Source organism: Pezoporus wallicus, unplaced genomic scaffold, assembly GCF_028554395.1.
Source record: "Pezoporus wallicus isolate ANWC-B61680 ecotype Strahan unplaced genomic scaffold, APGP_CSIRO_Pwel_v1 contig_229, whole genome shotgun sequence".
NCBI classification, from domain to species: domain Eukaryota; kingdom Metazoa; phylum Chordata; class Aves; order Psittaciformes; family Psittacidae; genus Pezoporus; species Pezoporus wallicus.
In genome coordinates, this window is record NW_026638360.1 from 2,056,952 (window position 1) to 2,084,898 (window position 27,947).

At 39.0% G+C, this 27,947-nt stretch overlaps 1 protein-coding gene across 3 annotated transcripts; it reads right to left on the reverse strand.

The window, feature by feature from the left end:
- Positions 1-2,913: 2,913 nt before the first annotated feature.
- POU1F1 (POU class 1 homeobox 1) lies at positions 2,914-27,947 on the reverse strand. Of its 3 annotated transcripts, XM_057410473.1 has the most exons (9): positions 27,865-27,947; positions 26,872-26,943; positions 19,009-19,013; positions 10,639-10,704; positions 9,655-9,772; positions 8,409-8,650; positions 6,667-6,831; positions 5,180-5,240; positions 2,914-3,238 (listed from the first exon to the last, which is right to left on the reverse strand). In XM_057410473.1, the coding sequence occupies exons 1-9, from the start codon at positions 27,945-27,947 to the stop codon at positions 3,025-3,027; spliced, it is 1,026 nt and encodes a 341-aa protein (XP_057266456.1). In that variant the 3' UTR covers positions 2,914-3,024. The 3 variants fall into 3 exon arrangements, with proteins under 3 accessions (XP_057266456.1, XP_057266455.1, XP_057266454.1); XM_057410472.1 differs by lacking the exons at positions 19,009-19,013; positions 26,872-26,943; positions 27,865-27,947 and adding an exon at positions 13,474-14,006; XM_057410471.1 differs by lacking the exons at positions 19,009-19,013; positions 26,872-26,943; positions 27,865-27,947 and adding an exon at positions 13,474-14,006 and having other exon boundaries at positions 10,639-10,788.

The window sequence follows — 27,947 nt, forward strand, 5'->3', positions numbered from 1 at the left end:
TTCCTTAAGCTTCTTTCCATCTTCACGTATTTACTCTTAGTTCTTAACATGAGGCAGGATGGTGAACAGCCTGCCTCCATCCAGCCTTTCAAGACAGCTTATGATTCAGTAGACCTGTATGGCATTCAATGCACACGCATGAAATCTAAAAGAGAGACAGTAGCTTAAACAGTTCCTCTTAACCTTTGATCACCAGCTTTGCCTGTATGGAGGTCTTTTCTAGGTCTGTTGTGTCCTTCACATGAGAGGGACAGAATGCTACACAGTACTGCAGAGGTAGGTGAGCCACAGATTTATGCACTATCAAAACATGTTGTTTTAGCCTCTATTCTAGTTTTATCACCCTGCCAAAAGTTACCAGGGGAAAATTAGTAGGAAAAACAAACCACCCACAAAGAAAAATAGTGCAGCCCATGTTAGTCAAATGGGCACCTAAACTCTTACTTGCAGGTTTATAAAGCTACCCCTCAGAAGCTTTATCTAGAGTTTTTTCCTAGTCAAATGTGATTTGTGACAAATCACTTTCTTTAAGTCTAATGGCTGCAGCAGCAGCACATTAATTTGCTTTCATCTGGCTTTTTTCTTTAAAGAATTCTGCTCTAGTTTGTATTTCTGGGGCAACAGATAGATGTGTTTAAATGGTGGCTGCTTCCTCCACTTTGCCTTTTGTTATTCTTTTGCAAGAAAGTGGCATTATTTGACACTTTTTATTTTATTTTGCTATGCTTCTGCAATTCGCCTCTGCTGGTTATGGGAAGTCTGCTCTTGAATTAACTATTACAACATGCTAAAATGAGTAAGTGCATCAGCACAATACACAACTGAAAAAGTGCTACCAAAACAGAACTACCTGGAATACCAAATGTATAAGAATACTTTATTGGATGGGGGGGAGGGAGGTACATGCTTGTAGCATTTCCAAGAGCCTTTTGTAATTAAGAAAATAATTTAGAATATAAATAGGTTTTATATATATCAGATAGTTTCATCATACGTAACACTAGATGACATAAAAGGTACACAAATGCATGCCACCACCTTCACTGAGTGCAAATCTTCTTAACTGCATTCATCTTTCACCTGTTTGGAAAGTTTATGATCTGTTGATAAATGGGGTGAATAAAGGCTACAGCTTGGTCTTTCCCTGCTATAGTAGATAACCTGTGCTAGTGATGAGAACAGCTTGGAGAGAGTACACAACACAACACTTCCCTTTTGAGTTCTCAAATTGGAGTATTTCAAATTAAGGGCTTACAGTAATGCATTCATCCATAAAAATGTATTATCTTTAAATCTAGGAGCCTGATTTCCGTAGCTGAATGGGTCACTGTAATAGGTATTGTAGGTAATTTAACGTACGCTAGAGAGAGAGCACTTAACTTGTACATGTTGATTCTACATGGTCTTGAACATTGAACTCCTTTTGCTTTCTGTGGGCCTATTATCTGGATATTTTCTGAATCATCTGGTCTGTTTTATGGAAAACCTGGCCGGTACTACTGGTGTATACTCAATTTCAGCCCTGGGAAGATAGAAAATACGTATATAGTAATGGGTGATTCTAATAACAATAAGCAGGGCTGATGAGATGGCTGGATAATCTATCCCTGGTGAATACTACAGTCATTAATTCTGCTTTCTCAGTGCCTGACTTTCTGATAGCTTGAGCTCTGCCACTGGATTTGTTTCTCCCAATTATCTCTCTAGGCTAGGGAATGACAAATAAGGGATTATTTTCAATTAGTGGGGTGTAAGAGAATGGGATTGTGCAGTGCAGTATATGCTTTGTGTGGATATTTATGTCAGAGGGCAAGGGTCTTCTCTTTTTAGCTTAACACAGTATCTCTGGTGTAAGTATGTCCACATGTGGATTTAATCAGATAAAAATACAATGCAGAGAAAGCCCAAAGTCATACCACTTGATAAGTCCCTATTTTTCCCCTCAGGACACAAAAGTCTTATGGTAAAGTAAATCATATCCCAGTGTTTATATCTAAGCCTTTACAAATCAAACTTTAAGATGTATAATAAATTAATTACCTTTGATAACAAGCAAAAAAATCACTTCTACTTGGTACCTGTTTAAGGCAGTCAAATGGTACTCTGAGACAGAGAACACAGTAGGAACAGTGTTGGCACCTCCATGTTGGTAAGCTTACTCTACCCTAATAGTGACAGCATTTATGGCCCATTTCTAATGGCTTTGTCCTGAACTTGCCCAAGTAATTTAACTGAAATGATTCAATTAGAGGTGCATAGCTGTTGTGAGCAGGTGTGTGTTTGAGCCATCCTTTGGAAAGGCAGGTCTTCAGCTCATGTTCCTCTATGTGGCTCTTAGATCTAGTGGCAGTCCCACAAGGTCCCATGAGTATATCCCATCCTTGGCCATAACTAGATATGCAGCGGTGTCACCACTGCCTGTTTAAGGTCCCTTATTCACCTTCTCTTCCTTGAAGTTCTCATTTTTCACTGATGTTCAGTGTACACTGCTGGAGATGCGACCTAGCTGTGAGCTTAATGGCTTACAGTCTCACAAAGGTTAGCACAGTTAGCTACTTCACATGGGAGTGCATGTGGGGAGTGAAGCGCATGCATGGACATGCAGAGGCAAAATATCTTCTATGTATCTTCGATAGCTGCAGATATCCAGCTTTGTAACATTTCTTCTTGTATAAGGTGAAGGCTTTGTTTCCTGAAGCTTCTCCATAAATCACTAAATGTACCACAGATGGGAGAAAGGCACAGCACCGGGAAATTGCAACTGATTTAACTTGGAAAGCATTTCTAGCTGAATAATGCATAATAGGTTCCTTGCAGTTAAGCAGAGAATACCAACTCTTTGAATATATACAGTAGCATTTCTTACATTAAAATCGGGTCTTTCACAACGCACTGCATCTGAAGCTCCCTAGCTTGTAAGAGAAACAAGTGCTTTAATGATTTTTCTATTTGTTTTAAACAACATAGTCTTTACAGTATTTACAAAAAGCAGAACAGAAACCCACATCTATACATAGAAAAGCATTACCGGCATTCATGATGCTCCTTGATAATAGAACTAAAGGCATTCTGATGTAAACTTGTCTTCACTCTTTTTTCCCTTTGTCTTCTGTTGCAAAACCAGACTCTCACAACTTCTTTCTCCAGATTGAGCCCCTCAGCCATCCTCATAATTTCCTGAGAAGAAGGCTTACTCTGTTCTCCAAAGTGTCTCTCTAGGGCTTCTTTGGCAGCAATACTGGATAAAGGGGTAAAATTTCACCTTTAGAAACTTCTCTGACACATTTAGGCTTTCACCCCTAGTTCAGAAGAAGGCTCAAGTAACAGCACTGAAGGTGATGACTTGTTTCCTCTTTTTCAACATGAAGGAAACCCACAGAGCTTACATCACACTGTGGTTCTTTGCTGACATGAACAGCACAACATCACGCAGAACTTCAGCACAGAGTAATTTAAAGGCAAAACTGGCAACACTTCTGGTGCAATTTCAGTGGTAAACATGAACTATTCATGCTCCTTGATGTTCTCTAGGAGTAACAGCTACTAACTAGACATGAATGGGATCACAAGAATTAGAGCAAGCCTGACCACCCATTTTGCCTGTCATATTTTCTGGCAGAGGTTCAATCTGATCCTTAGAGTCAGCAGTGACCAAAGTTGAGTGGTTCCATAAGAAAAAAATAAGTTAAGACTCCTATCTTTTCTTATTGTCAGGTAGAATTTGCTTCTCATTTGTGTTACATGTTCTCAGAAAGTACTTGTGACGTGTGTGTGACAAGGATGCACCCAAAGCTAGCATCAGCAGTAGCTGTAATTTATTTGGACACAAGAGGGCACTTCATGCATTATTATGGAAATGAAGTGCAAGTCAGTCTGTTATAGACAAAATAGCTGCTGAAGTTCTGGTTATTTCATTACTTCATCTGTAATATATTGCTGGTCTTTCATTTACAGGTAAATATTTTGCAGTATTTACTAATGGTACCAAAGCAATGTATTCTGCACAAACACAAGCATAGAAACATCATTAGTTTTGACTAAGAGCTTTTTAGGCTTTGATCAAAGTATGAAATAATACAGCTTCCACAAATTCAAATTAAGTAGTTTTTGCTCAGGGTATAAATAACCTAATTCAGTTTGTGCGAATTTTGTTTTACTCCAGTTTGCCTTCAAACATCCTTTAGGAATTGCTAAGAGTAAGGCTGCAGTTCAGATAAAGTCCATCTCCCTGATTAGTTTCATGTTGGACTAAATGACCTTTAAAAGGCCCTTCCAACCCAAACTGTTCTATGATTCTATGACTCAAAAAAACCAAGTCTTCAGTTGAACATGAGAGGAGAAAAAATGTGTTGTGGCTGTGGGACAGTTGAGCAGCCTACATCTCTGGGAGGTGGCACTATCAGGAATGATCCCTGTTCAAAGAATACACACTTCACTGTAGCAGGTATGCCCAACAGCACCAGAGTTGTCCCCAGAGACAAATTCCCTTCCTGCAGAAGAATACTGCAGCTCCTTGGACTGCCCCTGAGTGAATTCTTCACCAAAGTTTCTAAGAGTCTGGGATATCTAAAGGAGAAGGAAATACCCATTTTGTCTATTTGGTAATTGGTTTTGTAATGTCATTTACCAGCCTACTTGATTTTCATATGGAGTTAGGCTGGCCACCAGAGGCGTGAGACACAGAAGGACAACACCCTATTTTCCACTTTAGCTCATTAAAGTGTTTCTTTGGGAATTCCAAAGAATCCTGTGACAGAGAATAGGGGCGCAATATTATATGTAAAAGCTGGCCCTCAAACTTCCCAGACCTCAATTCCCTGGTAAAATAATGCAGTTTATTTTTGTATAAAGTAGAACCTCCCAAAATGAAAACAAGAATGCTCTGATACCTTATTCAATATATAAATATAATAAAATATGGGTAAAATTGGAATAAAATATTTCTTCATATTAAAGTGTGTTATGAGATGTTGAAAAAAGTCTTTAATTGGAAAAAGTAGTATATTTGGAGCAGGTTGGAGGGTTATACTGCTATTTTTTCACTGGAATGTTTTAAAATAGTGAAACATTGGCTATAGAGACTCATTAATAAAAAATATCACTTTGATTTTGAACTCGAGAAAAAGCAGCATCTTAGTCAATGTGGTTCCTAACACGTAACAACCAAAATATTTATTACCTTATGGTGGTTCTGCGCTTCCTCTTCCGCTCATTCACTCCGACTTTTTCATTGTATAAAGCTGTTGTAAAACCAAACCAATACCTGACAGTTACCTCCCACAGGGAATGGAAAACAAGCACAATCACCTCCATGAAAAAGTCCCTTTCTCTGAGGGCAGAACAAAGCATACAGATAACGCCACTGATTAACAGCAGCATCGCAGGCAGGAGCACTTCGTTCTTTAAGGTGGCTGGCCCTTGTTTTACCTTCAGCTGTAAATGGTTATAACCAAAAGGGTGTGCACCAATAGCGCTGCAAACAGCACTGGTTCTGAGCCTGGGTACCTGTGTGTACCTGTGTACCTTGTTCCTCCTACCCTGCAGGATACAGCCTAGGGAGATGCAGTCCAGCCCCATACCCTTTGGCTACCTCACTCTCTTTCTTCAGACATTGATCCCCAACCCGTTATTCAGCTGCCTCTTTCACCCCTCTTTCTGAGGGACAAGTCCCCCCTCACTACTCAGCAGCTGCTACCTGCACACATGGTCTTACCCTGCAGCTCCAGCCTGTAACACTGCCCAGGCAGGCAGCAGCTGCTGCCCACCGCAGCCCCCTCACAAGTGATTCTTGTACTACGCCTTGCATGCATTACGAGAGCCTCTGGTTCCCAGTGCTGTTACAAGGGAAAGAAGCTTTCTACATTTGGTTTAAAGGGAACTGAAGTGCGTGGCAGAAGCAGCTGTTTAACAAGTTTTCCTATCATTTAATACAGCAGCAAATATAAAAAGTAACATTAAGACCATCTTCTCTTTCTTCCCATGCTAGGTGAATGCAGCACAGTGATAGTCCTGACTTTTGCTGGCATACTGCTTCTCAGCACCACAATTCATCCAGCTGAAAAGGCTGTTCTTTAAGTCAACCCATTTCCTTCCAACCTGTCCTAATGTATACCTTGCCCAGTGAACCCATGACTTGTCCTGCAACTGGAAATTAACTGGGCAAAGGAAGGGAATCCTCTAGCACCAAAAAGTTTGTATCAAAACCCTCTATGCCATGCTATTCTTCTTTAGATTTTAAAGACCACTGTGTCAGCTAAACTTAAATCCTTTCCCCAGTGGCCACATCTCATATGCTAGAGGTTGGAAGAAAGAGTCCTCTACTAGTGAAGAATCCCCATATGCTGCTAAATGGTCTGTCCTGCAGATCCTAGTAACAGCTCTGGGCAGGCTACAGGAGGGGAGCTAATTTGCTGGGATGAGACTGAAATAAATTACTTCCAGTAGGCCAGACGATGTTGCTACTTTTCTATACCCTCCATGCATTTCAGTTTGCCTCTCCTTGCTCACCCCAAACTACTAACCAAAATTTAATATAAGCACATTTTAGCACTTGGAGCTGGTAAACAAAAAGCTCTGGTTTATGGAAGACACCTACTAGTGCTTCAGCATATATATGGGATTCTGGTTTAAATGCAAATCAGCATTTGGAAGTTTTCAGATCTCTACCTCCTACTTGTTCTGCTTCCTCCAGCCACTTGGACAGTATTGATTTCAGTTTGCATGCATTCTTGAAACTCAGCTGCAGGTTTTCAAACCGGCAAATAGTGGTTTGACTGAACTCAGAGCCGTGCACAGCAGCCAGCGCTTCCCCAACGTTGGTTTGGGTATAACCTGTCAAAAAAGCAGAGAAAAAAAAATACTTCTTTTGAGCTTTCTAGAAAGTGTTAATTTCCCTGAGGTGCTTAACTGACTCTTATGAACAGTGTGTGTCTGCAATGCCCAGGATGGGCTTTCTCCAGAGGTCTCTGTGGATGACTCTGAGCTCACCTCAGAAATGTGTTCAGTCTCCTGTTGGTTTCAGTGGAGCTTTATACCCTCAGATTAGAAATTTGAAAAGGATCCAGACACCCCATATATTTCTTTCTACAGATGGTGCAATGACAATAAGCTAAATGGTGGCAACTTTGGTCTCCTGTTATTTGCTGCCACAACTGAGTTGAAGCAATCAGAGAAATGCTGCAGTTTCCATGCAGACACTGTCTTTGTAACAGTAGCTCCCTGCTCCATGCTTTGAACACGTATCTGCTGTTTTCAGGGGTCTGGCTCATGGTCCTCCCTTTCTGCCTCCGAGCCACAACAGGCAGGAACTCCTTAGATGCTGAATGTCTCATGGGGCATCTGTATTGCAATAACCGTGTCTCAGTCTCAGACCCAGAGCCTATATTAACTCTGTCTTCCCTTGGAAACCTCAACCCCATATTACTTTTCCGGTGCAAATTGCACTTTTCCCATCAGAACATCAAGCCCAGGCACTGTGTTATTGTTTGCATCAGAGGAAGTTTTGTTCCCTCGCAAGTTCCAGATGAAGATGCAGTAATAATTACAGTGATTAACAGCGCGGGTCCTAAGCAAAGCTTTCCATTCCTGTGGCTGACATTAAATGTTGGGTGTTCTGTTTTGTGGGATTTTCTTGGGGTTTGTTTTTGTTGCTTTTTTTTTTTTGTTGTTGTTGTTGGTTTTGGATTTTTTGGGTATTATTTTTTGTGTTGGGATTTTTTTTTTTTTTCAGTGTGATTCAAACAAGGGTGAGACAGGCTTTTACTGTGCAATGTATGTCTGCTCCCTACAGGTGAGAAGGATAGGGTTCACTCAGTCTATCTTTGTCCTCAGCTAAGATTTCCCAGTGAAAGACAAGCACCCCACTGGAGACCCTCTAATGCAATCCATCTTGCACCAGCCCCAGTACTTATCAAACAGTAGCTACTGTACTTGTGTCCTGGAACAAGAAAACCAATCAGGAAGGGAAGCTTACTACTGGTATGAAAGATTTGACATGGATGTGACCCATCTTGTATACTGAACTGACACTGCACCATCAGGTGAAGTGGGAAGAAAATGGGTATGAGAGGTTAGAACATGTGCTGCCCTAAGTTGCAGAAGATTTGTGGTTGTGCTAAATTGCACACTTGCTGCTGAGTGTAATTTAATGAACAATAATCATTTTCTATGCACTTCAGAAAATAATTTAAGGGCAGGAGAGTTTAAAGTAACTTTCTGCATGCTAAGTTGTGAAAAGCTGAAGTACACTAATTCTGTGCAAGCCTCCTAGGAATGAAGAGAGTTTGTCAGTGCAAGGAAGGATTAGTTATGGTGAGACAACTGCAGAGGCAAGACCATAAAACATTCAGAAACAATTGGGCTTTCAGTGGAATCTTTCAGCCTGTTTTTCAGGGGCATGAAGCACATACCCAGCTTAATTCTCCGCAGTTTAAATTCATTGGCGAACTTCTCCAGTTCCCTGATTTCAGGGGAGTCCATGTCAACAGGCTCTTCCACTGACTTGCTCTTTCTGCGGAACTCCTGCTTGAAGTCTGCAGCAGTGGGATCGTCTGTGAGGAGGGACTGGTGCATGGGTGTGAAGCTGTGGCTGAGGGCACAGGAGCTGGTGCTCAGGGCGTGCTCTGGGAATTTATAAAGGCAAGGGGCCAGGCTACCTGAGCAAAGAGAAAACAGGGTGCAGTTATTCTCTGCAGCTGCACAATAAAAGCATATCTTCATCATCTCATAATCTCTGCCTGTAGTAATTATTACATGTCATCTGCGAAAGTATCCAAGAGTGAGGATCTCCTAGGAAGCATGGTCTTTATCTTGTTGCAATATATGAAACCCAACCAATAGCCATTTTCACAGGCCACAGCCATCCTATTTCTTAGACAACTGTGAGGCACTTAAATAAGATGGCAAATGGTCTAAACTTGAACAACAACTCAAGATATCAGCAGGAATTAAGTGGCATAACAAGGCTGATGGATCTAATGACATTTTGAGCCCAAAATATGCCAGTCTCTATCTTATGGTACAATGAATTTTTCCACATAAATACCATTTGATGCTCAGACAAGATATTACCTCAGTTTAGCTTCATCATAAAAGTTGTTTGAGGAAAGTAAACAGGTAAGAGATCAAAGAAAAAATAGACAAAAACCCCAACCAAACAGAAAAACTTCCACAACCTCCCCGCCAAACCCAGAACACATTCAGAAGGAATTGCTCAAGGACAAATATTGTCTCATGCTATCTTTTGCTCACAGATACCAGACTCAACAAGGAGATTCATTTAAGAGTGAAGGCTGGAGTTTTTGCTGGATATTGTATGTAGAACTAAAGAGTCTCTGACCTGAAGGGGAAAAGGAATCATTGGAGAAATATGAGCACTTTCCAGTGTACCTGGAGCAGGCAGTGAACTCCAGGTTCTCAGGACAACCTCCCCAGTTTTCTAAATCACACAAAGCTTTGTAGCAGAACTCAGAACTTCATTAACCTCCCACCCCTTCCTCCATTTACTTTTTCTGACTTCACTGCCCTGATAGCTCTCCCCAGGGTTGGAATTTCAAACCGCACAGGAATATTTTATACACTTCACACAGGATAACCGGAAAAAAAATTACAATTCTCAAAAGGATAAAGGAAAAGACTAAAACCAGAGAAGGAGACTTTCTTTGCAAGGTGCTGACACTGTTCACCACATTGGGATGCGGCATGCTGCACGTCTGTAAGATACGGCTCTGGGAGAGACTTGCTGACAGCATCTCTGGTGTTGCAGGCTTGATGCCTAAAAGAAAGTAAAGGTAAAAAAGAAAGGAGGGTAAAAAAAAGAAAGGAGAAAAATGAACATGTATTTAAATTGGAATGAAACAAAACAAACTTCTGAGCAATAGTGTTTAATATCTATTAACTTTTCCTGGGGATCTGAGCAATGCCAGGAAAGTTTGCAACACATAAATGCACAATGAAATAGGAGCATTTGCACATTTACACACCATGAAGAAAGCCTATACTCTGTCCCTAAAATGTCCCTATACTCATGTATTCATCTATACTTACTTGCTCTAATTTTTCTTCACTTTTAAGTGAAATAAAACACTAAGTTTGATTTGGACTTTCTGTGAGTCATGATTATTTCCTTATTATCTCATTGACTGCTAGTTGAACTTGCATAGAATAACAGTTCCTCTTCCTTACTTAGCCTGGGATATGGAAAATGAAGTAGGATGCTAGCATACATTCAGGAGTGCAAAAATCCACAATCATCCATATGATCTGCCCACTGAATTCAGCTATCCTTCTATTATGTCACCATTTTATTTTATAGCTTCAGTCAGGGCTCCATCACCCCAGGTATTTATAATACACAGGTATTTTTGGGTAGATCACTCCTGGCCCTTCAAAAAGCGATGATCACCAAGGCAAGTGGGCATAAATGAGTGAAAAGAGCAGTACTGTCCAAGACTTACGGGGATAAATAAGACACAGTGATTTCACAAGGGGTTTGGGAAAACCTGGGGCACTGTCCTCTAATGTCCTAACCACTAGAAGTGCCTTAGTCCCAATCTTGTCTTCTTTAGGCAACTCTCTTGAATCAGTCCCTCTAAAGGAAAACTGACAAAAATCAACACCCATTTGAGGGTACGTTCTTACCTGCCATCACCCCATAGGTAGATGGTTGATTTCCATAATGACAGGAAGGCACAGAATAATGAAGGCCTGTCAAAGTGTTTTCCAAAGTCGTCATGGCAAAGCAGATACGGGAACATATAGGAATTTGGATCAAAGACAAAACAGATGGGACTGGTGAGAAAATATGTGAGGATTCAAGACACAGCATTTAAGCTCAGAAGCAGACAGTACCCTTGTGTGCAGTTTTTATGTGCATTCATTCAGTATTTAACTCTGAGCCATAACCATGAGGTTAACACTGCTGGAAGTCCAGACACTTGGCCAGGTCACACCAGATGATAGCCAGTACAATTAGCGAGATACCCTCTGAACTAAGACCACAGAAATTGCCATGCTGTGGTCTCGAAGCATTACTTTTAGAATAACCTATGGGCATATCCCAGTTTACACATACTGCTGAGCAAGGGAAGTTAAAGATGAGACCAGTTCCTCACAGCCAGCTTCCACATGCCATTTCATTTAATCTTACATAAAAACTTGCTCTATGTTCCCATAAAACTGATGGACTTTGCTACCATGCAAAGCCAACATTGAACACAGGCATCAAGGAAGGCAATATTTTATGCATACCTAAGACCTGGGCTTCCAAAACAGCAGTTTGGTACATTTTCATTGAAGTATCCAGAAGTCACATTTTCTTAAGTACCAAGTCACCAAAACCATGTTGGAGAACTTTGGCAGTGTGTTAGGGAAACAGGATGATTGATAGACTCTGGGTTCTTCTAAAAGTTTAAGCCTAAATCAACATTTTCTGTCATCACCACCAAAATCCACACAATTAATTTATCTCTAGCGTTTTCACAGGAGTGTTTCAGATATGTGCTTAGTAATCACCAGCGCCTGAACAATCAATTTTTGCTGAATGCACAATGTAAGAGATGTGGCACAGAAATGCACACACTGTCCCCTCTAACAACTGCTATAAAACACAATATTAATAATATAATATTCATAATATAATATATATATAAAATTTGTGTTCATGAACATTCGGATATGTAAACTTGTATTATAGAGTACACATTCCAGCTGTTCATAACAATATCATTAATTAGGGATTAGAATGTGTTTTTACAACAGTAATCATAACAGTTAAATTTAGATATACAGATATAAATTCTTCTAAAACAAGCATGCTTATATTAGTATAAATGCACTGAAAATAAAGATTGCATTAGCAATACTATAGCATTTAGAGCAATTCAGCTTTTCTGTTGAGAGAAGATCTAAATGTTTACAGTTATTTTTGTATTACTTCATAATTCACAGACTACAATTTTAATGCATAAAACCAGCATTTTCAACTGGCTAATATGGATTTAAAATTAACTAGCATGGATGACACTATTTAAGTTGAATAATAACAAAATGCTGAGGATACAGCAGAACATCAGCTCTATCACACTGTATATACTCCTGAACAGGAGTATATTTTCCTGTACCTTGTGATGCAGAAAGTCTACACGCGATTAACATAGGTCATTACTCAAAATTATTTCATGTCTACTTTGTGCACAAATTATCCTTTGGTACCTTCACCAGAACGATACTGTTTATGATTTCTGAATCTATGTATGGAAGTTGTAAACTTTTACCCATTAAATTAGCACCCTCTGTCACTACTTCCACTCTCGCGGGGTCATCTGCTAGATGTGATCCTGCCAACAAAATTCGCACTGACTACAGTGATACTTGGTTTTGGGTTGTAACTACAAAATATCAAACCCTGAACCTGATGCAGATAGCAAATGCTTTTGGCTGGTTATCATCATACACTTTTTATTATGAATCAGATGAATCTAGAAAATACTCCTATGATACAGATACATAACTTTGGCCTCATACAAAATTTAAATCCTCATATTCCCTACTACCCCTGCTAACAATTTAGGATATCTTGAGCCCCCTGTTTAATGTATAGGATTCTGTTATCTATCACCAATGCTCAGTTTTCTTTACTTACATGCTTTTTCTTCTTATTAAAATGTTTTATCACCAATGCATTTCAGGAGAGGGCAGGTTTCTTGTTAAAACTCCAAATAAAATTCTTACCTTAATGCAATTCCAAATAAATCAAAAATTTTTTATTTTCTGTTCCTGAAAGCTTTCCATCAACAATTCTTGTATTGCGGAATCTCACTTCTGCAGGTTTAAGGCTGCAAGAAAACTTTGTCTCTCTCTCAGATAGTTCAGTGATTACATTGCCCTACTATTTAAATACAATTAATTGGATTATATGTATAAACACACCAAATTTAAAAATACTGATGAGGATTCTGCTACCAGTTTAGAACACCCCACTTCAATCTTAGTATCAATTATGCATTCTGCTTTGCAAGACAATGTTTTTCCTTCTTGAAATCTTCCCACGAATGACATTAAGACTTGTCCTGCTTTAGACACCTTTCCTGTTTAAGGTAATTTATGTTATTTTAAATTGTGGTTACACAATAAACAAACTTTCACTTTATTTACATGACACTTGTCTATAACACTTGTCATAACTACAGTGACGGTGTTTGGACCTGTCCTAAGTCAATGTATTGGTAACATACTTGAGCCTAATCTTGTAACAAGCTTACTTAGAAAAAGCTACAAACTTCGGCAAAACCCACACATTCGGGGTTTTCCCCATTCCCTCATCATGCAGTCATGTGAAAATGCATCTACTTTAAAGCATCTGCAATCACACACAGCACACCAAACACTTGAAGTACTGCAGAACTCGATGGACACGTACCATCCAAAAGCATTATAAATGAGAGTTACTGAAAGCAAGATTATCTTTAAAAGTACCTGTAGACACAACATTGGTGGCATGGTTAGAAACCGGTAGACACTCTGCGGCGCTGTGATGCATTATCAGAGGCAGAGAGGCAGAAGAGTCAGAATTCAAGGGTACAAAGGTGTCAGATGAAGCAAATGCTTGGCAAGTCATACCCTCCAAAAGGCAAAGAGCCGCTTGCCCCTGTTTTCTAACAGAATAGATGCTGCGCGATTAACAGCAGCTCAAACTATTCTGGGCTTTTTACTTTCAATACATATACAGGAGGGCTCCAGAGCACAGGGAGGTCGTGTGCAGGTATTTATACCACTAGGAAATCCCTTTATCCATTTTAATGTTCTTTTCCCAGCAATACTGCTATACTGCTATAGAGCCTCCTTCCTTCCCACACAAACACGATACGTTTCCAATTAATGAGGGGAGAAGAAGAGGGAAACTAGAGACATGATTTGACAGATATTTTCAATTAGGTCTTTTGTGAAGAACAATGACAAGGAAAAAAAAAACATAACAGTATCGTCTCCAAAGTCAGGAGCAATGAGACAAGTACATTTCATACTAAGTAGGTTTCCACAGTTAACACCTGCCCCCCAAATCTCATCCAGGGAATTGTCTGGAAGGCAACCTGGCTGAGACTTCAATTGAAAGCCTGCAAAAGTCAAGGATCTATAGCAAAATAATCAAAATTAACCTAATTCCCAGCAGTTGCACAATGATCATTTGTCTTAACATATGTAGCATAAATCAGAGACGTGTAATATGGACCAGCTGTACGCAGGAGGAAGTTTCTGAACAGATAGCTTTACATTAGCATGGTGTACTAAATGTTTATCAAAGATAAACTCTTGAAAGAGCCCATAGTGTGACATAAAACTCATTCACAGTTTCTACTATTTATTTATATTATTGCAGCATCTAGTTTCATCCAGAAGGTCCTGGTCTTTACTGTGCTACATACTAAGTAAAACCAGGATGCTTCCTCAAAGAACTTACCAGTGTGATTTGTTAGAGTGAGAATGGAATTGCTTTAGAGCAGTAAAGAACATAAAAAACAGGTTATCATAAAAATGGTGATAATTACTGCAGAACACAATAGTCATATAGTCTATGTATAAGCCATAAATTTCAAATGCAAAAATGACACAGGTGCTCTATTTAATTTACTTTTACTTTATAGGAAGTAAAATGTATTGATGTGGAGGATTTGGTTTGGATTTTTTTGTGGTCTGTTTTGGAATTTTTGAAAAGGTTTAGGTGGGTTTTGTTTTTTTTTAAAGAAGGTTGGTTGGTTTTTGTTTGTGACCAAAGATGATTGGGTCAGAACTTTCATTTATTTTCTATAAAGATGAGACACTTTCTGCATGTTTCATATTCCAAACTGGTTCAAACATCTGAACAAGATTTTTGATAGCATAGGCTTCATATTTATGACATGAGAGCAATCATACATATCATACCTATAATTGTGTCATTTGGGCAACATGCTCTAGTGTGAGGCATCCCTGCTATGGCAGGAGGATTGGAACTTGATGATCTTAAGGTCCTTTCCAACCCTAACTATTCTATGATTCTATGAAAAGTAGTATTGCATCAAGCCTTCCTGCAGAATCCTTGACGTTATCTGTAAATGTGTTTTGGGGAGGGGTGTGTCTGAGGTTGTGGAGAAATTTCAGAAGAATTACTGCATATGGCAAATTGCATATGTGCTTTAACTGCGGTGAGGCTCTATGCTCATGGTTATTATCAATACTTGCACTTTTGTATTGCAAAATACACAAAAACTTAAAAATAATCATTGCAATATTATGGAAGATACTGTCATCAAACGAACTGCTATTTGTACTATTTTGGGCTGCGCCTAATATTAACATCTGTGGATTCATGAGTATGCTGACTAATAAGTGAGAACTGAGTCACAAACTCTAGCATTGCATTCAGCTAAGGATATATTTGGAACCCATACAGTTCTCAGGTCAGAGCATGGCACTGAAGGAAACTAGGACAGAAGTCAACAATGATGGCATTGCCTTAGAACAGCCTATATACAGTTCTCAAATGGTACATCACTCTTATGACGCAAATTATTTTGTTAGCTTCAAAGGCCAGAGTGCTATGTATGAACGGTTACATGAGTGACAGGAAGTTCAGAAATTATTTTAAGCATTTTCACCTCTAATGACTAAGTCCACCTACCTACTGGGGTTTTGAAGCCTTATGAGGAAAAGAAACACTAGGAATAACTTTAAAGCCATGTCCCTTGACAATTCTTTTTTCTCAAATCCCAACGGGTAATACTTCTCCTGCAAACTCATAGCTAGATGAAAAGAAGTTGTAGCCAGTCTCCCAGGTACAGGATGGAGCTAACTTCCATATTTCCATTTCTTCCTGAAGTCGGAAGACTTACCCAGCTTTGTCTGGCTACCCAAGCTTTCCAGACCTATACAGTTCATTAGAGGAGGTAGTAGTAGGTTCATGAAGGGTACTCACCACAGAAGCTGGGAGCAAGAGGCTGGAAAAGTATGTGCAGACAGAGACCATGAGATGCTGAAAGTTTCTTCAGGGTACAGTAAAAAGTTGTTCTGTGACGCCATCCCAGACACCACCTCAAATGAGTTTTTCATGCCACTGCTATTTATTGCTGGGTTTTTATTTTTATGTGCTCATGCCACATTGCCTACTTCTCACTACAGGTAACAACTTCAGTTTTTCTTTTCTGCATTATGACTGAGCTTTTAGTTGTATTCAGTTTAAAATAAAGTTATTTGTCAATGTTTTTGAGGCTGAATAGACTCTGCTTACCAATATTAGGCTTCCAACAAATTTCACATTCATCAGGTAGAGCTCATTTCTAACAAGAGTAGCATCTCTCCTAAAGCTTTATTACAATCCTCTGTGAATACCGCTCAAAGTCTGGTACCACATCTGTTCTGCAAAGAAGAATCCCTTGTTGGTGAAGCCCTGTCGTGCGAGCCACATGCAGCTGTTTGGCTGAGCTTCAGATTGCCTTACCCATGCATCTGAGAAGTGCCTCATTACTGCTATGCTGACATCTCAAGAACCTTAGATAAAGGACACTCCATTCTTGCCATAAGAACGTGCTAATCATAAATAAAAAGGATGACACAGTGTTCTCCTGCTGTGTCAAGAAGCAATTGGACTTTGGTACTGGAAGAAGTCAGGTTGAACTAACACCAGTTTCTCTCACGGAAGATCTTCCAGAAGGGTAGATCACGTATGGATGCCTGGAAATACATTGGGATGTTTGGGTTTTTTGTGTGGTTGGTTGGTTTTGTTTTTTAAAAAAATCTTTATCTTAAGGCTCCCTGAGGTACTTTTTCCCCCTTACTTTGTTGCATGACTTATATCTGTCCTCCCTCCAAACTGCATTCTTTGGACAAATCTTCAAAAGAAAGACAGGACTGTACTAATAAATCCCAACTGCCATCTGAATCTCAACATTTAGCATCCCAAGGTTTGACAGCTTATAGAAACCAAATGGATGCGTCCTCTTCTGGTAGGAGAGTGCCTTATGAATGAGAAAGGCTCCCCTGGACATACTCAAGTGGACCAAATTATATACATGGAAGTCATTATTACCCTGAGAGCTCTCTCTTCCTTTATTTCTGAATTGTCTCTCAGCACTTAAGAATAACAGAGTAGCAGTTCAGCTGGAATTTCAGACCTACAGCCACCAACTGAAAGAGATCATTCCTTCCCTGCACTTACAAATGCCCTGGTTTTCTGTCCTGAGACGCAGACCCTATTCTCCATTTGGATGGTGATATGATGTTGGTAAATGTCACAGTAAAGCCCATCCAAACCCTCCTGAATTCTTAGCTGAAACTGGTCTTTTGAGTGGCTATCATATATGGAGGATTAAGGAAAATTTAGATTTTAATGTCACTGTCTGTTATGAGATAATGCTGAGCTCACTCAATTTCTTCCCTTGTCTCTAATTTTTACTTTATGTCAGGAGACTGATTCTTTTCCCTCTAAATCTGTTCTGATTGAATCCCAAAATAGTGAAGAATGCTTTCAAAAACCCTTTGAGGTTTTGTTTAGACATAATTAAGCTATCTGTTTTCATGGCAGAAAGATCCCTTCACACAGTTTTCTCATTTAAGAAACAACCTCTCACTGTAGGCTTTCAGGTCTGGCTGAGAGGCAGCCAGGGAAAGCACCATCATATTGCTCCACAGAAGCACAACACCTCTGTTCCTAAGAGATGATCCCATGCTCATCAACAACATGGATTTTAATTCTCACCTTTGCCAAGTATTATATAATTGCAAAGGAAATCAGGCACAATGCAGGTGTTGGCAATATCATTCCTTCCTTTTCCTGGGAAGTAAACCATAAATCTATGATATCCCTCTTCCTTTGCTAGATAAGTTGAAAATATAAGGTTTTTTCAAACAAAGAGCTTGTACAGATAGAATTCTCCATAAGCGTAATTGCTATGCTACTCTTAAGGCTGAAATATATCCCATTGAAACATTCACTCACATGTACATTTGCATTCTGGAGAGGGGGTGTTTGTATAGATATAGATATAGATATAGATGATATAGATATAGATATAGATATAGATATATAGATATAGATGATATAGATGATATAGATGATATAGATATAGATATAGATATAGATATAGATATATACACACAACTCAGATATAGCTCTGTCACAATAATGCATCTCAGAGAACCTCTGGTTCCTTGAGAAGTAAGCTTCAACTTTGTCTTTACTGCATGTGTAGTGGGGGATTTTTAATGCTTTCTATTTCTAATATTCCTACAATTTGTGTGCTGTCAACCCTGTACTTATTTGCTCAATGTTCTTGTATGTAAAAATTCCTTTGTCACATTTCATTGTTATACAGAACACCTAACTTCCAAAGTTTTAATTCCATAATATCATGGATAGTTCACTGTGTTTGGGTAAAATAAATAGAAAGGAATAATAGAACTACTTTCTAACTTGTTTCTATTTTGCCATTAACAGCCTTTAGCAAACACTTTAGCAAAAAATAATGGGTTCAGCATGCTCCATCTGCATTCCAGATTTCCAAAGAATCCAAGCTCTAGTGGGGCTTTCAGTGGTATCATTCCTCTGTGTATTTTCTTAATTCATTTTACTATTGGCACACTCTGCACTGCTCAGCAGTAGTGCAGAGCTGAGGAGTCTGTTGTAACTTTTCTGCATCAAGATTCCAAGCTGTGCCAGCTCAGTGCTGTGTAATAAGAGCACCTTCAAAACATAGTGGAAACCATTTCACGTATGCACAGTCTTTAAAAGATCTTTAGTGGAACAGCAAGTGCACAGTTCCTCCTCTCTCCATGTCAGCACAGTAGCAGATTTGGGCCTCAACTCTCAGGACGAAATACTCTATTGTTGCTGCACAGTCTACGTTAGAAAGTTGGAGGTTGGACTAGATGCTCACCAGACGTCCCTTCCTACCCTAATGATTCTGTGATTCTCTGAAAGCTGGTCTTTAAAGACCACGGTAGTGTTGAGGATAGCCCCTTAAATACAGATGCTTGGACTGCTTCTTGGTATCACAAGTGCGCTTTATTTTTCAAGGACTTGTCTCCAAAAAGTTAGCAGTTCCAACTGCAGGTGGTTTCAATAGGAACTGGGAGTACAAAGCATCCCAAAAATGTGAGGCTGACAAAGCTCAGCATGTCTCTGAATGTAACCATTAAATATGCCAGTAGTATCACACAAAACCGGTGATCTGGATGGAAAAAAGCACTAGCAATATAATTACAGCTGCTGTGTCAATTTTGCAATATTTTAACATTCTCAGTGGTTCACAACTGCTCTAAAGATCTGCATGTTTACCCAATTCTTCCCTGTACTTTTACTATCCAGAAAGATCTTTAGCTAAAATTACTATGCTTATGTTATTAAAATAAAAAAAAGACAGAGGGATACAATAGATTTATGGTTTACTTCCCACATCGCAAATCATTGGAAATCATTGTAAATAAAAAAACACATCCCAGTACATTACACTGTTCACAGAGAAAAAAAAAATCTCTCTTAGCTATGACACAAATTGACTAACTAACTGCCAGCGTATACCGCGGATAATTTCATCTGCAAATGATGGGGAGGGAAGGCAGATTAAACATTTTCAAGGAAGACACTTTCCCAGGGACCAGAACAATTTAATTCACTTTTAAAAACCTATAGAAGGCTTATCTGGTCTTGGTGCCAAAGCCTGGTTCACTGGAGTCTGAGTAAAAACCATGTAATTGCATTAGAGCATACAATAGCCTTAAAGCCTGATTTAGACCAAGTGGGACTACTTGATAAAGACCAAAAAGGGCATAAGATTATTTGTTTCTCTGAACCACCTGCCCTTAATGTTAGATCATCTCCGCAGAAAAGAGCCTCTGAACGTGTAGCACAGACATGATCTGTTATCTGCAGGGAAAGGTGTTGTTCCCACGGCTCTCAGAGCAACCCTATCCTTCTTGTCAGCAGCTCCCCATACAGGGAGCATCATAAAATATGTTTAAACTTATAGATAAGATCTACAAACTTAAATAACATAGACATACAAGTTTCACTGCTTTGCTTCGTGCTCCCCCCCAGTCAGACTGCTGCTTCTCAAAATGTTACACACTGCACATAGACTGCTAGGGAGAGTCCCTGACACTTCATGGCAGTGGCCCAAGCTTGTTCCAGTGTAATTCCAGTGAACAGCACTTTAGCACTAGGCTGCAAACAGGTATGAGTTGTCCCGGCCAGTGGACTGATACCAGGCATGAATTTAGCCAAGGATGTGAAAGCAAAAAGATTATAGCTAACATCTTTAAAATATTTACAAAATACTACTAATAATAACAGTCTCACAGCACTTAAAGGCCAGGCTTAAAGCTCAGATGAGTTGCAACTGACTCATTTTCAGTAATTCAGGATCACATAACATCCCTTTCAGTGGCAAAAGGCTATTTTCTCCATGTAACTTTTCATTTAGAAAGTGGGAAATTTTCCACGTGAAAAAAGATTTTCATATACCTGGCTGTGAGTTTAAATCCACACAGAGCTATTTTTAACAGCCTAAACTTTCAGTCAGCAGTCGTATTCCTGTCCAAGCGACTTTTTTAAGTTTTTCTTATGTCCTTTCAGAAAGTGTGTCTGTGACAGCAGGAAGCTTTTATCATGCAAATATCCATTATCAATTAATTCTTTCCTAATTTTCTCTTTCATATTACAAAGCAAATATTGTTTTCATAAAGCTTTTGTAAATATTCATGCACTGAATACAGTATAAATGGTACTGTGAGTCTTGCAATTTCAACATTGCCTTGCAGCTTCAAAGTACTTCATTATCTAGCTGCATCTACGCTGAGTTGTCAATTATGAATCAAAATTCTGCAGTCAGAAATCATATTTCTTGATATTCTCAGATTCAAATGTGTCCAACTACAAAGAAAAAACAAACCCTTTCAAAAGATCAGATTATTCATCCATATCATATAGCACACGCTTACCAAAACTTAAACAACAAGGAAACCAAAGTAGTTTTGTAATGGTCAAACACTGTAAAATGTCACTTGCTTAGACTTTGATTTCACTATATTTTCTCAAAAAGAGAAAAGCTCTCGACAAAGTACCTGGGCAAAAAAGCAGTGGTTAGATTTGAGGCTTTTTTTGCCTGCTGGAAAGTAATGTGAAGTATTTGGAAAAGTCTAACATTTAAAAGTTAGTATAGCAATGAAATAAGTTACATTCACTTCTACTTTGAAGGTCCCTTCACATTCCCCCAAATGGTGTAAACATATGCATCCTCTGCTTCTCAGTTTATACTCCCCTTAGTGACATAGTTTCTTCCCAAATTCAGTTAATCAAAAAGTCATTCTTATTTTAAAAATGAGTAAAAAATATTGAAAGGAGGGTAATTGACCAGCTGTATGTCTGAAATGTTACAGAAATGACCCTTTATACCCTGAAGAGACACAAAGATCAAAGGAAACAACATGTAAAGAAATGAATATAAACACACCAGGGCAAAGAAAGAATCAAACCCAAGAGAGACAGCCTGCCAGGGTAAAACTGCTAAACCAGATCACTGAGATCACAAAGGTCTCCCAGAAAATGCCTTGGAACCGCCCAGATCAGCATTCCAAACACCCACCAACCTAATACTGAAATTCATCAACACTACATATAACCTAAGACCATCATCTGATCTCTGCAGCTTTGCTATGAACTATCTACTATTAAATATCTACTATTAAACATCTACTATTGAAGATGACAAGATCTGCCAGAAAAGCCAGAATATAAGTGGCAGCACAAGCTCTACCTTATCCAAAGTACAAAAGCCTACCAAACATAACGTTTTCTCAGGAACTAGACTTGTACAAGTAAACAATTGTATTAACCAATGACAATGAACAACCCCCAAATATTCTTCTTGAAAGTATCATTCACTTCATGTATCTCCAAAAGCAAAATTTGCTTTCAGTTCCCAGAGAGAGCAATCAATACTAGCCTCACTCTCTTTTGAAAAGATTGTGGAGATTTACTTCTAGAAGTCAAAAATCATGAAAGGACCTGAGTTCATTTAAAAGCTCAAAACGTTCTTCCATGACTGTTTGTCACAGCAGGGTGCCTTGGGCATTATAGCCTATGCCTACTTGGAAGTACATACACCTGTATTTTCCTGGGAAGATGAATTTCACGATCTGCGTTTAGGTCCATCTCCAGCTCCTGGTGAATCACAGCAAGGTTTCTAATAGCAAGAAAATATTCATCCTCACCCTCTCATGCCACATAATGAAAGAATGTGTTTTATTATATATTCTTCACGTGACCTCATCTTTGACACTTTACAATTAACTTAATTAGAAAGAACACCAAAGAAACTTTGGTAGTCTAGATACTTAGCATAAGCTGCAGGCAATTTCGCACGATTCACAGCCAGAAGCAAATGCATGCCTTGTATGCCCAAACCTCTCTAGTGAAGTGTGAGAAGCATGTAATAGGAAAAAAATGAAATCATATTCCTGAAAACTGATTAATGCTTTCGCCCATTGCTCAACTTTATTGTAAACCTGGGACAAGGATAAGTTAAAACTCATGAGAATTGTACTGAATAATGAGGATTCTTTTCTTCGCATCCCCCTCCCTCCGGCATGACAATCAGTCTCTAATGTGTTCATCTGCTTCCCTCCTTGCTCTGTGCCTCCTGCTCCTAAACCCACCCCCCATTACATGTCACAGGAAAGAAGAACAGGTTGATACAGTCTCACTTACATTTGGATAGCTGACCAGCAGAACCTAATTTTCAGCTATGGAATCGTTTCAAAACTAAAAGCAAAATTTTCAGCTTCAAAAATATGGGCATAAAATAAATGAAATCAATATATTTAAATAGCAAGTTTCAGGTTTAGTGGAAAGTCATTCAGAATTCCAGAAAGGCTTCACATTATTCTCCGGGAAAATTTTATGAGCTTTCATAAACTATTCTTTTTTTTTCTTAATTATCTGAGGTTATTTTTGACAAAATACTCAAAGATTTTTGGTCTGAGGTATTACCAGTACTGTTTAAAGCAGATAGTACAGGCAGCTAATGTAGAATAAATTGTGTGAGGAAAGCTTTCCAGACAAACTGCCACTCTAGACATCCCTTTTTTGGATTTAAACCATAAATTATATGATTACAATGTTATTTAATAAGATTTACAGTAGTAAAGACACAAGATGAAAAATATATGTGGGTATTTTTCTAAATTTAATTTGAATCTTCTGAGGTTACCACCTTTTATTTTTTTAAATTACTCTGATACTTCAGATCACAGCTTGTACAGATACATTCTGCTCTTTCTAACTAAGACAACTGCAACATTTATACTTCATCCTAAAAAATTACCTATATTCATCTAGGTTCATTCTGATTTAAATGGCGGCAACAATCAAGCAATAACCCAAGCAACCCCAAAACCAGACTCTGAAATACATTGAAAATAATGGGTAAGACTTTGATATCTTTACTTTACTTAAACAGTAAACAGCCTCAAAATCACATCAAAGTCTTCAAAACCACTACTTAGTAGAAGTACAGCTGGTAAGATGGGTGATAAGTAGGACTTTCTAATTTGCTAAGATGATTAGTGATTAGAACACCATTATTTCTGTATTCATGGAGCTAAGTGATAAAATAATGTTGGTTTCTTTCATTATCAGTGTCAAATAAAGGTCATTGGCTGCTCACAAAGATCAGGACCTAAAAGAGGCTATTACATGAGCTCCCAGAAAATCCTAGTCATCTATATTCACAGCTGAACTTTGCCTGCACACCCTGCATTGGTGAATATTAATGTATTAGACAGACAAACATCATCAGCTCAACACGGTCAGTAGTTTTGAGTTTCATTACCAAACAAAACGTCTTGCGAGCAAAGTGATTTCATTAGAATATTCAAACCCCTCACTGGCTTAGTCTGAAGGTCATTCAAAATTCTTTGAAATACGAGACAAGTTTAATTCTTAAATCTCACGTAACATTTAAAATGCACTGTTCTTTAGGAAAGTATTTCATAACTCTCACTGAAAAGTTAATTCACACAACTTGATTACTCATTACCAAGCAGTGTTAAACCTGAAAAGTGCACCATATCAGTAAAAGAATAATCCTCATGATACACCACCACTTTGCCCTTCGATATCTCCTTTCATCTAAAGAGCTCATTGCTGTTCCCAAAAGTACTGCTTCCCTTTTATGGGTGAGGAAACTGATGTGTTAAGTAGCTTGCCCAAGACAATACAACATAAGTGGCCAACCTAAGGATAGCACTCAGATCAATGACTTTTTGATCAATGCTTCACTTATAAAACTATACAGCTTTTAAATGTATTCCTGTGCCATGGGAGAAAGCATGAAATATCTCACTAGGTGGACGTAAGGACTCAAAAATTCCACTTGCATTGTCCAGGCTGCTTCCATGGGCAAAGGACCATGCCCATCCAGTCTCCAAATTCAGAAGCCACTATCCAAGATCCAAGCTGGTTCAGTCTCAATACAAGTTGACAGCTGAGAGATCTCCCTCTCATTTCAAATAAAAGCAAGAATTAGGGGGCTTTCCTATTTTTTTATAGATGAGAAGCAAAACAATCTCATTCATATACACACCCCTCCTATAATATTGCTCAGGTAAAAGTCAGAAAGTGGGAACCTTCCCAAAACACAACTAAACTCCAAAAACAACAGAGCAATTGTTATAAACAATTTGCATGGGATTATAAGAATTACTTATTGTTTGAAAGTGTTCAAATGTGTTCCTTTCTCCCCAGAGCAAGTACCTGAATGTTTCTCATTGGAACTGTGTCTACAGTCCTTTCACGATGTCACTGCTCTGCTAACTAGGGCTTCTCTCTCCTTTTAAAGCACCCTGCCACACAGGTACCATGCTTCAGAAATCATGCTGGGAGGCAGGTACAACAGGGCTTTGAATTTTCCTTTTAAATCACAGCAGTGCACTTCAGTCTGACAGCATACAAACGTAACACACGGCAAGAAGCTCTCACCATACCAGCAGGTGTGCTAGCCTGAAGGAGCAGGTATTTAGATAAAATACCTTGCCATTTTCCAGGTGTTAAAACAAACAAGCACAACTCAAACATGTACATGAGAGGGGGCAAGAAGAAAGAAGCCCTCAGGAAGCCCTCCTGCTTCTTTACAGATTGTCACACTGGGCAAATGGAATCCTAAGTTCAGCTCAACAGCATCTAGACCTTTAAAATGCCCTCTTCCTTCCTATGCAAGGAAGCCATATGGGGAAAGCAGCAGCAGCAGACTGTGGGTAGGAAGTGTGATTCTCAGCATGATTCAGTTATGGGTGACCTCTGCTCCGTACCATACTTGAAGCCATCAAGCAATGTGGTGGCCTTCCTCCTGCTCTAATACCATCAGGAAGAGGCAGTTGGAGAATCTCCACCTTCCCCATGGGCTGTCAGTCAGCCTGTGGAGCCAGCAGGCAGCTGGGGAGCATCAGCAGGAAACACAGCCACCTAGGAGCTATTATACTTCACATGCAAGGTGCAACAGTCAGATAACTTTGTAGGAATCCCTTTTCTGGAGGAGATTTCTTCCCATCCAGAGCAGTCAAACACTCTCCAGCTTGTCATTCCTCAGTTCTTGCAAGAGCCCTGCAAGGAAACTGAAGGATTCTTCCGGCCTCACATGCCAGGCTATGCCTCTCTTGGAACTACACAGCATCTCAGGAGCTGAGCTTTTAGGGAAGTCTCCATTAGGACACTCTTGCAACAGAAGTATTAAGTCAAGGAGCATAAGTACTAAGTACAGAACATAATACACGCAACCTAGGGACTTTAAACATGTTTTTTCTCCAGGTAATTTTCCTATGAGGGGAAGGAGTTTACCACAGGGAAATTCCACCGTTCACCATTGCAACATTCCCTGCATAGTGAGGATGGGGTGGGGAAGAAACATCATGCACAAGCTGACCTCCATTCTCTACACCTTTTACACCACTTATCACAATACTACAGTGGATGAAGAGAAATAAGGAATTTATTGCAAGGAAGACATAAGCCATCCCTTGCAGTAACTTAACACCAAGAAATACAAATAGCATTCTTAATACGTCACTGACAGATTATTGGGTTTCTTTTACAATAATAATAATAATAATAATAATAATAATAATAATAATAATAATTAGGTATGTGTGATTCTGGGTAACAAGACAGTAATACTGTCCCGCACAGGCTACATACTCCAAAAGGGAAGGTATTTTTCCACAAGGAAATACTGAGCTTTCCAGCGCATGTTATCTGGACAAAGGGTGTGAGTACAGAAAAATAAAAGGAACTCCTTACCCACATAACACAGCCTAGGAAGAATACTAACAGAATTCTCCTCCCTGTTCACCTTCTCTTGTTAAGACCAGTACGGATTAGTATATTCAGAAGCAAAAGAGAAACAAGCAAAGAGAGATGGTTTGCAAACAGCATCTTTGAGTTAGCATGGTCTCAAGGTCTACACTGATAATGGTGCTATATCCCCATCACTACACTACGAAATATTTTTACAGTTGCGGACTTAAACAGTTTAAGTGAAGAATAAAAATAAAAGAAAAAGAAAAATGGCAATTTAACTGAACTTTACATAATACAATCTGTTATAAACCACAAGAAACATCTCAAGCCAAGCATCTATGTGAAACGTGTTATACAGCAAAATGTAATTTAGTTGAGTTCATCTTCCCAACACCCTTTGGTTGACCAAACAGACAAGTAAATCTTTCACTTTTCTGTCACCTTGTTACTTCTCTTTGGTTTTTCCTCCTCTTTTCAAGTCCCTGCTTCCCCCCTGACTCGGAACTGGCTACAAATCCCTTTTCTAAGCTCCCTCCAACTACTCAGCTGACTCAATCACATGATGAAAAATCACTTGCATTAGAGGATAACACATTTTTCCTGTTGTCCAGTCAAACTTAAAACTACAAGTTGAGCAAAAATATACGATATGTTAAAAAAAGAGCTGGCATATCTGAAAGAAAGTCAGTTTTAGAACAGCCGTTCAGAGATTAGTACAGTCTAACCTTTTTATATTTAAATGGAGGTTAACTTGGGAGCTATACTTCCTCAATGAAAAAAGGAAAGTAATAAAAACATCAGCACATACCATTACAAAACTAAAGGAAAGAGAGAAAGCCACCCCTCTTTTCTCTGCCAGCTGGCATTTACTAGAAGATGATAGTAACACCACCATAGTCCAATTACATTTTTAGTATTAGTTTTATAAACAATAGGTTGATTTCTTCCAGAATTTCCCTGTGGACTGTCTTAGCCTGACTGAATAGTCACCTTCCCCACAGAAGAGAGACTTCATTTGATACAAATAAACACCAGCTTTTCTTTTTAGTCTTGTTGGAGCTTTTTAAAAAAGCTGGTGAACTACCTGACTGCTCCTTGACAGACAGAATGTAAGCAGTTGCCTCCCTGTTTGCATCATGCCCACCAACACAGAACGAAAGGAATACAAAATCAGATCGCTTGTCTCTATTTCAGTTCAATGAGAGCATGATGACTTTTCCAAATTCCTGGGAAAAAAAAAAACAACACATTTGATTTTCCCTAACATCTCCATGCTGATGTGATTCACAGCTATTGTTATTTATTCTGCTCTACAGCTTTCATGCAGATCATCAGCTGAGCAATCTGAATGATGAATTAAGTCCTTACAATGAAATTCTACCACTCTCAGTGACTGTTCTATACTAGCCTGAAACAAATTGCCTTTGAGTTCACAAAAGCCTCAACAGAGAAAGCTAACTAAGAAATATGGCATTATAGAAAAAAACATGTGTTGCTAGTAATGCCTATCATAACTTATTGTCTCCACACAGCAAACACAGTACCTGAGAGGAAGATTTCTGCAAAGCCGTCTCTTAATCTTTTTCTTAATCCAACACTCAGACTCATCTTCATGTTTGCAAAACAT

What these genes read in the sequence shown, in the direction of transcription:
- POU1F1 (XM_057410471.1), bottom strand. Translation starts at nt 13,615, where the DNA reads ATGACTTGCCAAGCATTTGCTTCATCTGACACCTTTGTACCCTTGAAT. An exon ending in ACTGCGGAGAATTAAGCTGG is followed by an intron (nt 6,832 to 8,408) that starts GTATGTGCTTCA and finishes CTTTTTTGACAG; the next exon opens with GTTATACCCAAACCAACGTT. An exon ending in AAGCGCAGAACCACCATAAG is followed by an intron (nt 3,239 to 5,179) that starts GTAATAAATATT and finishes CCCTTTATCCAG; the next exon opens with TATTGCTGCCAAAGAAGCCC.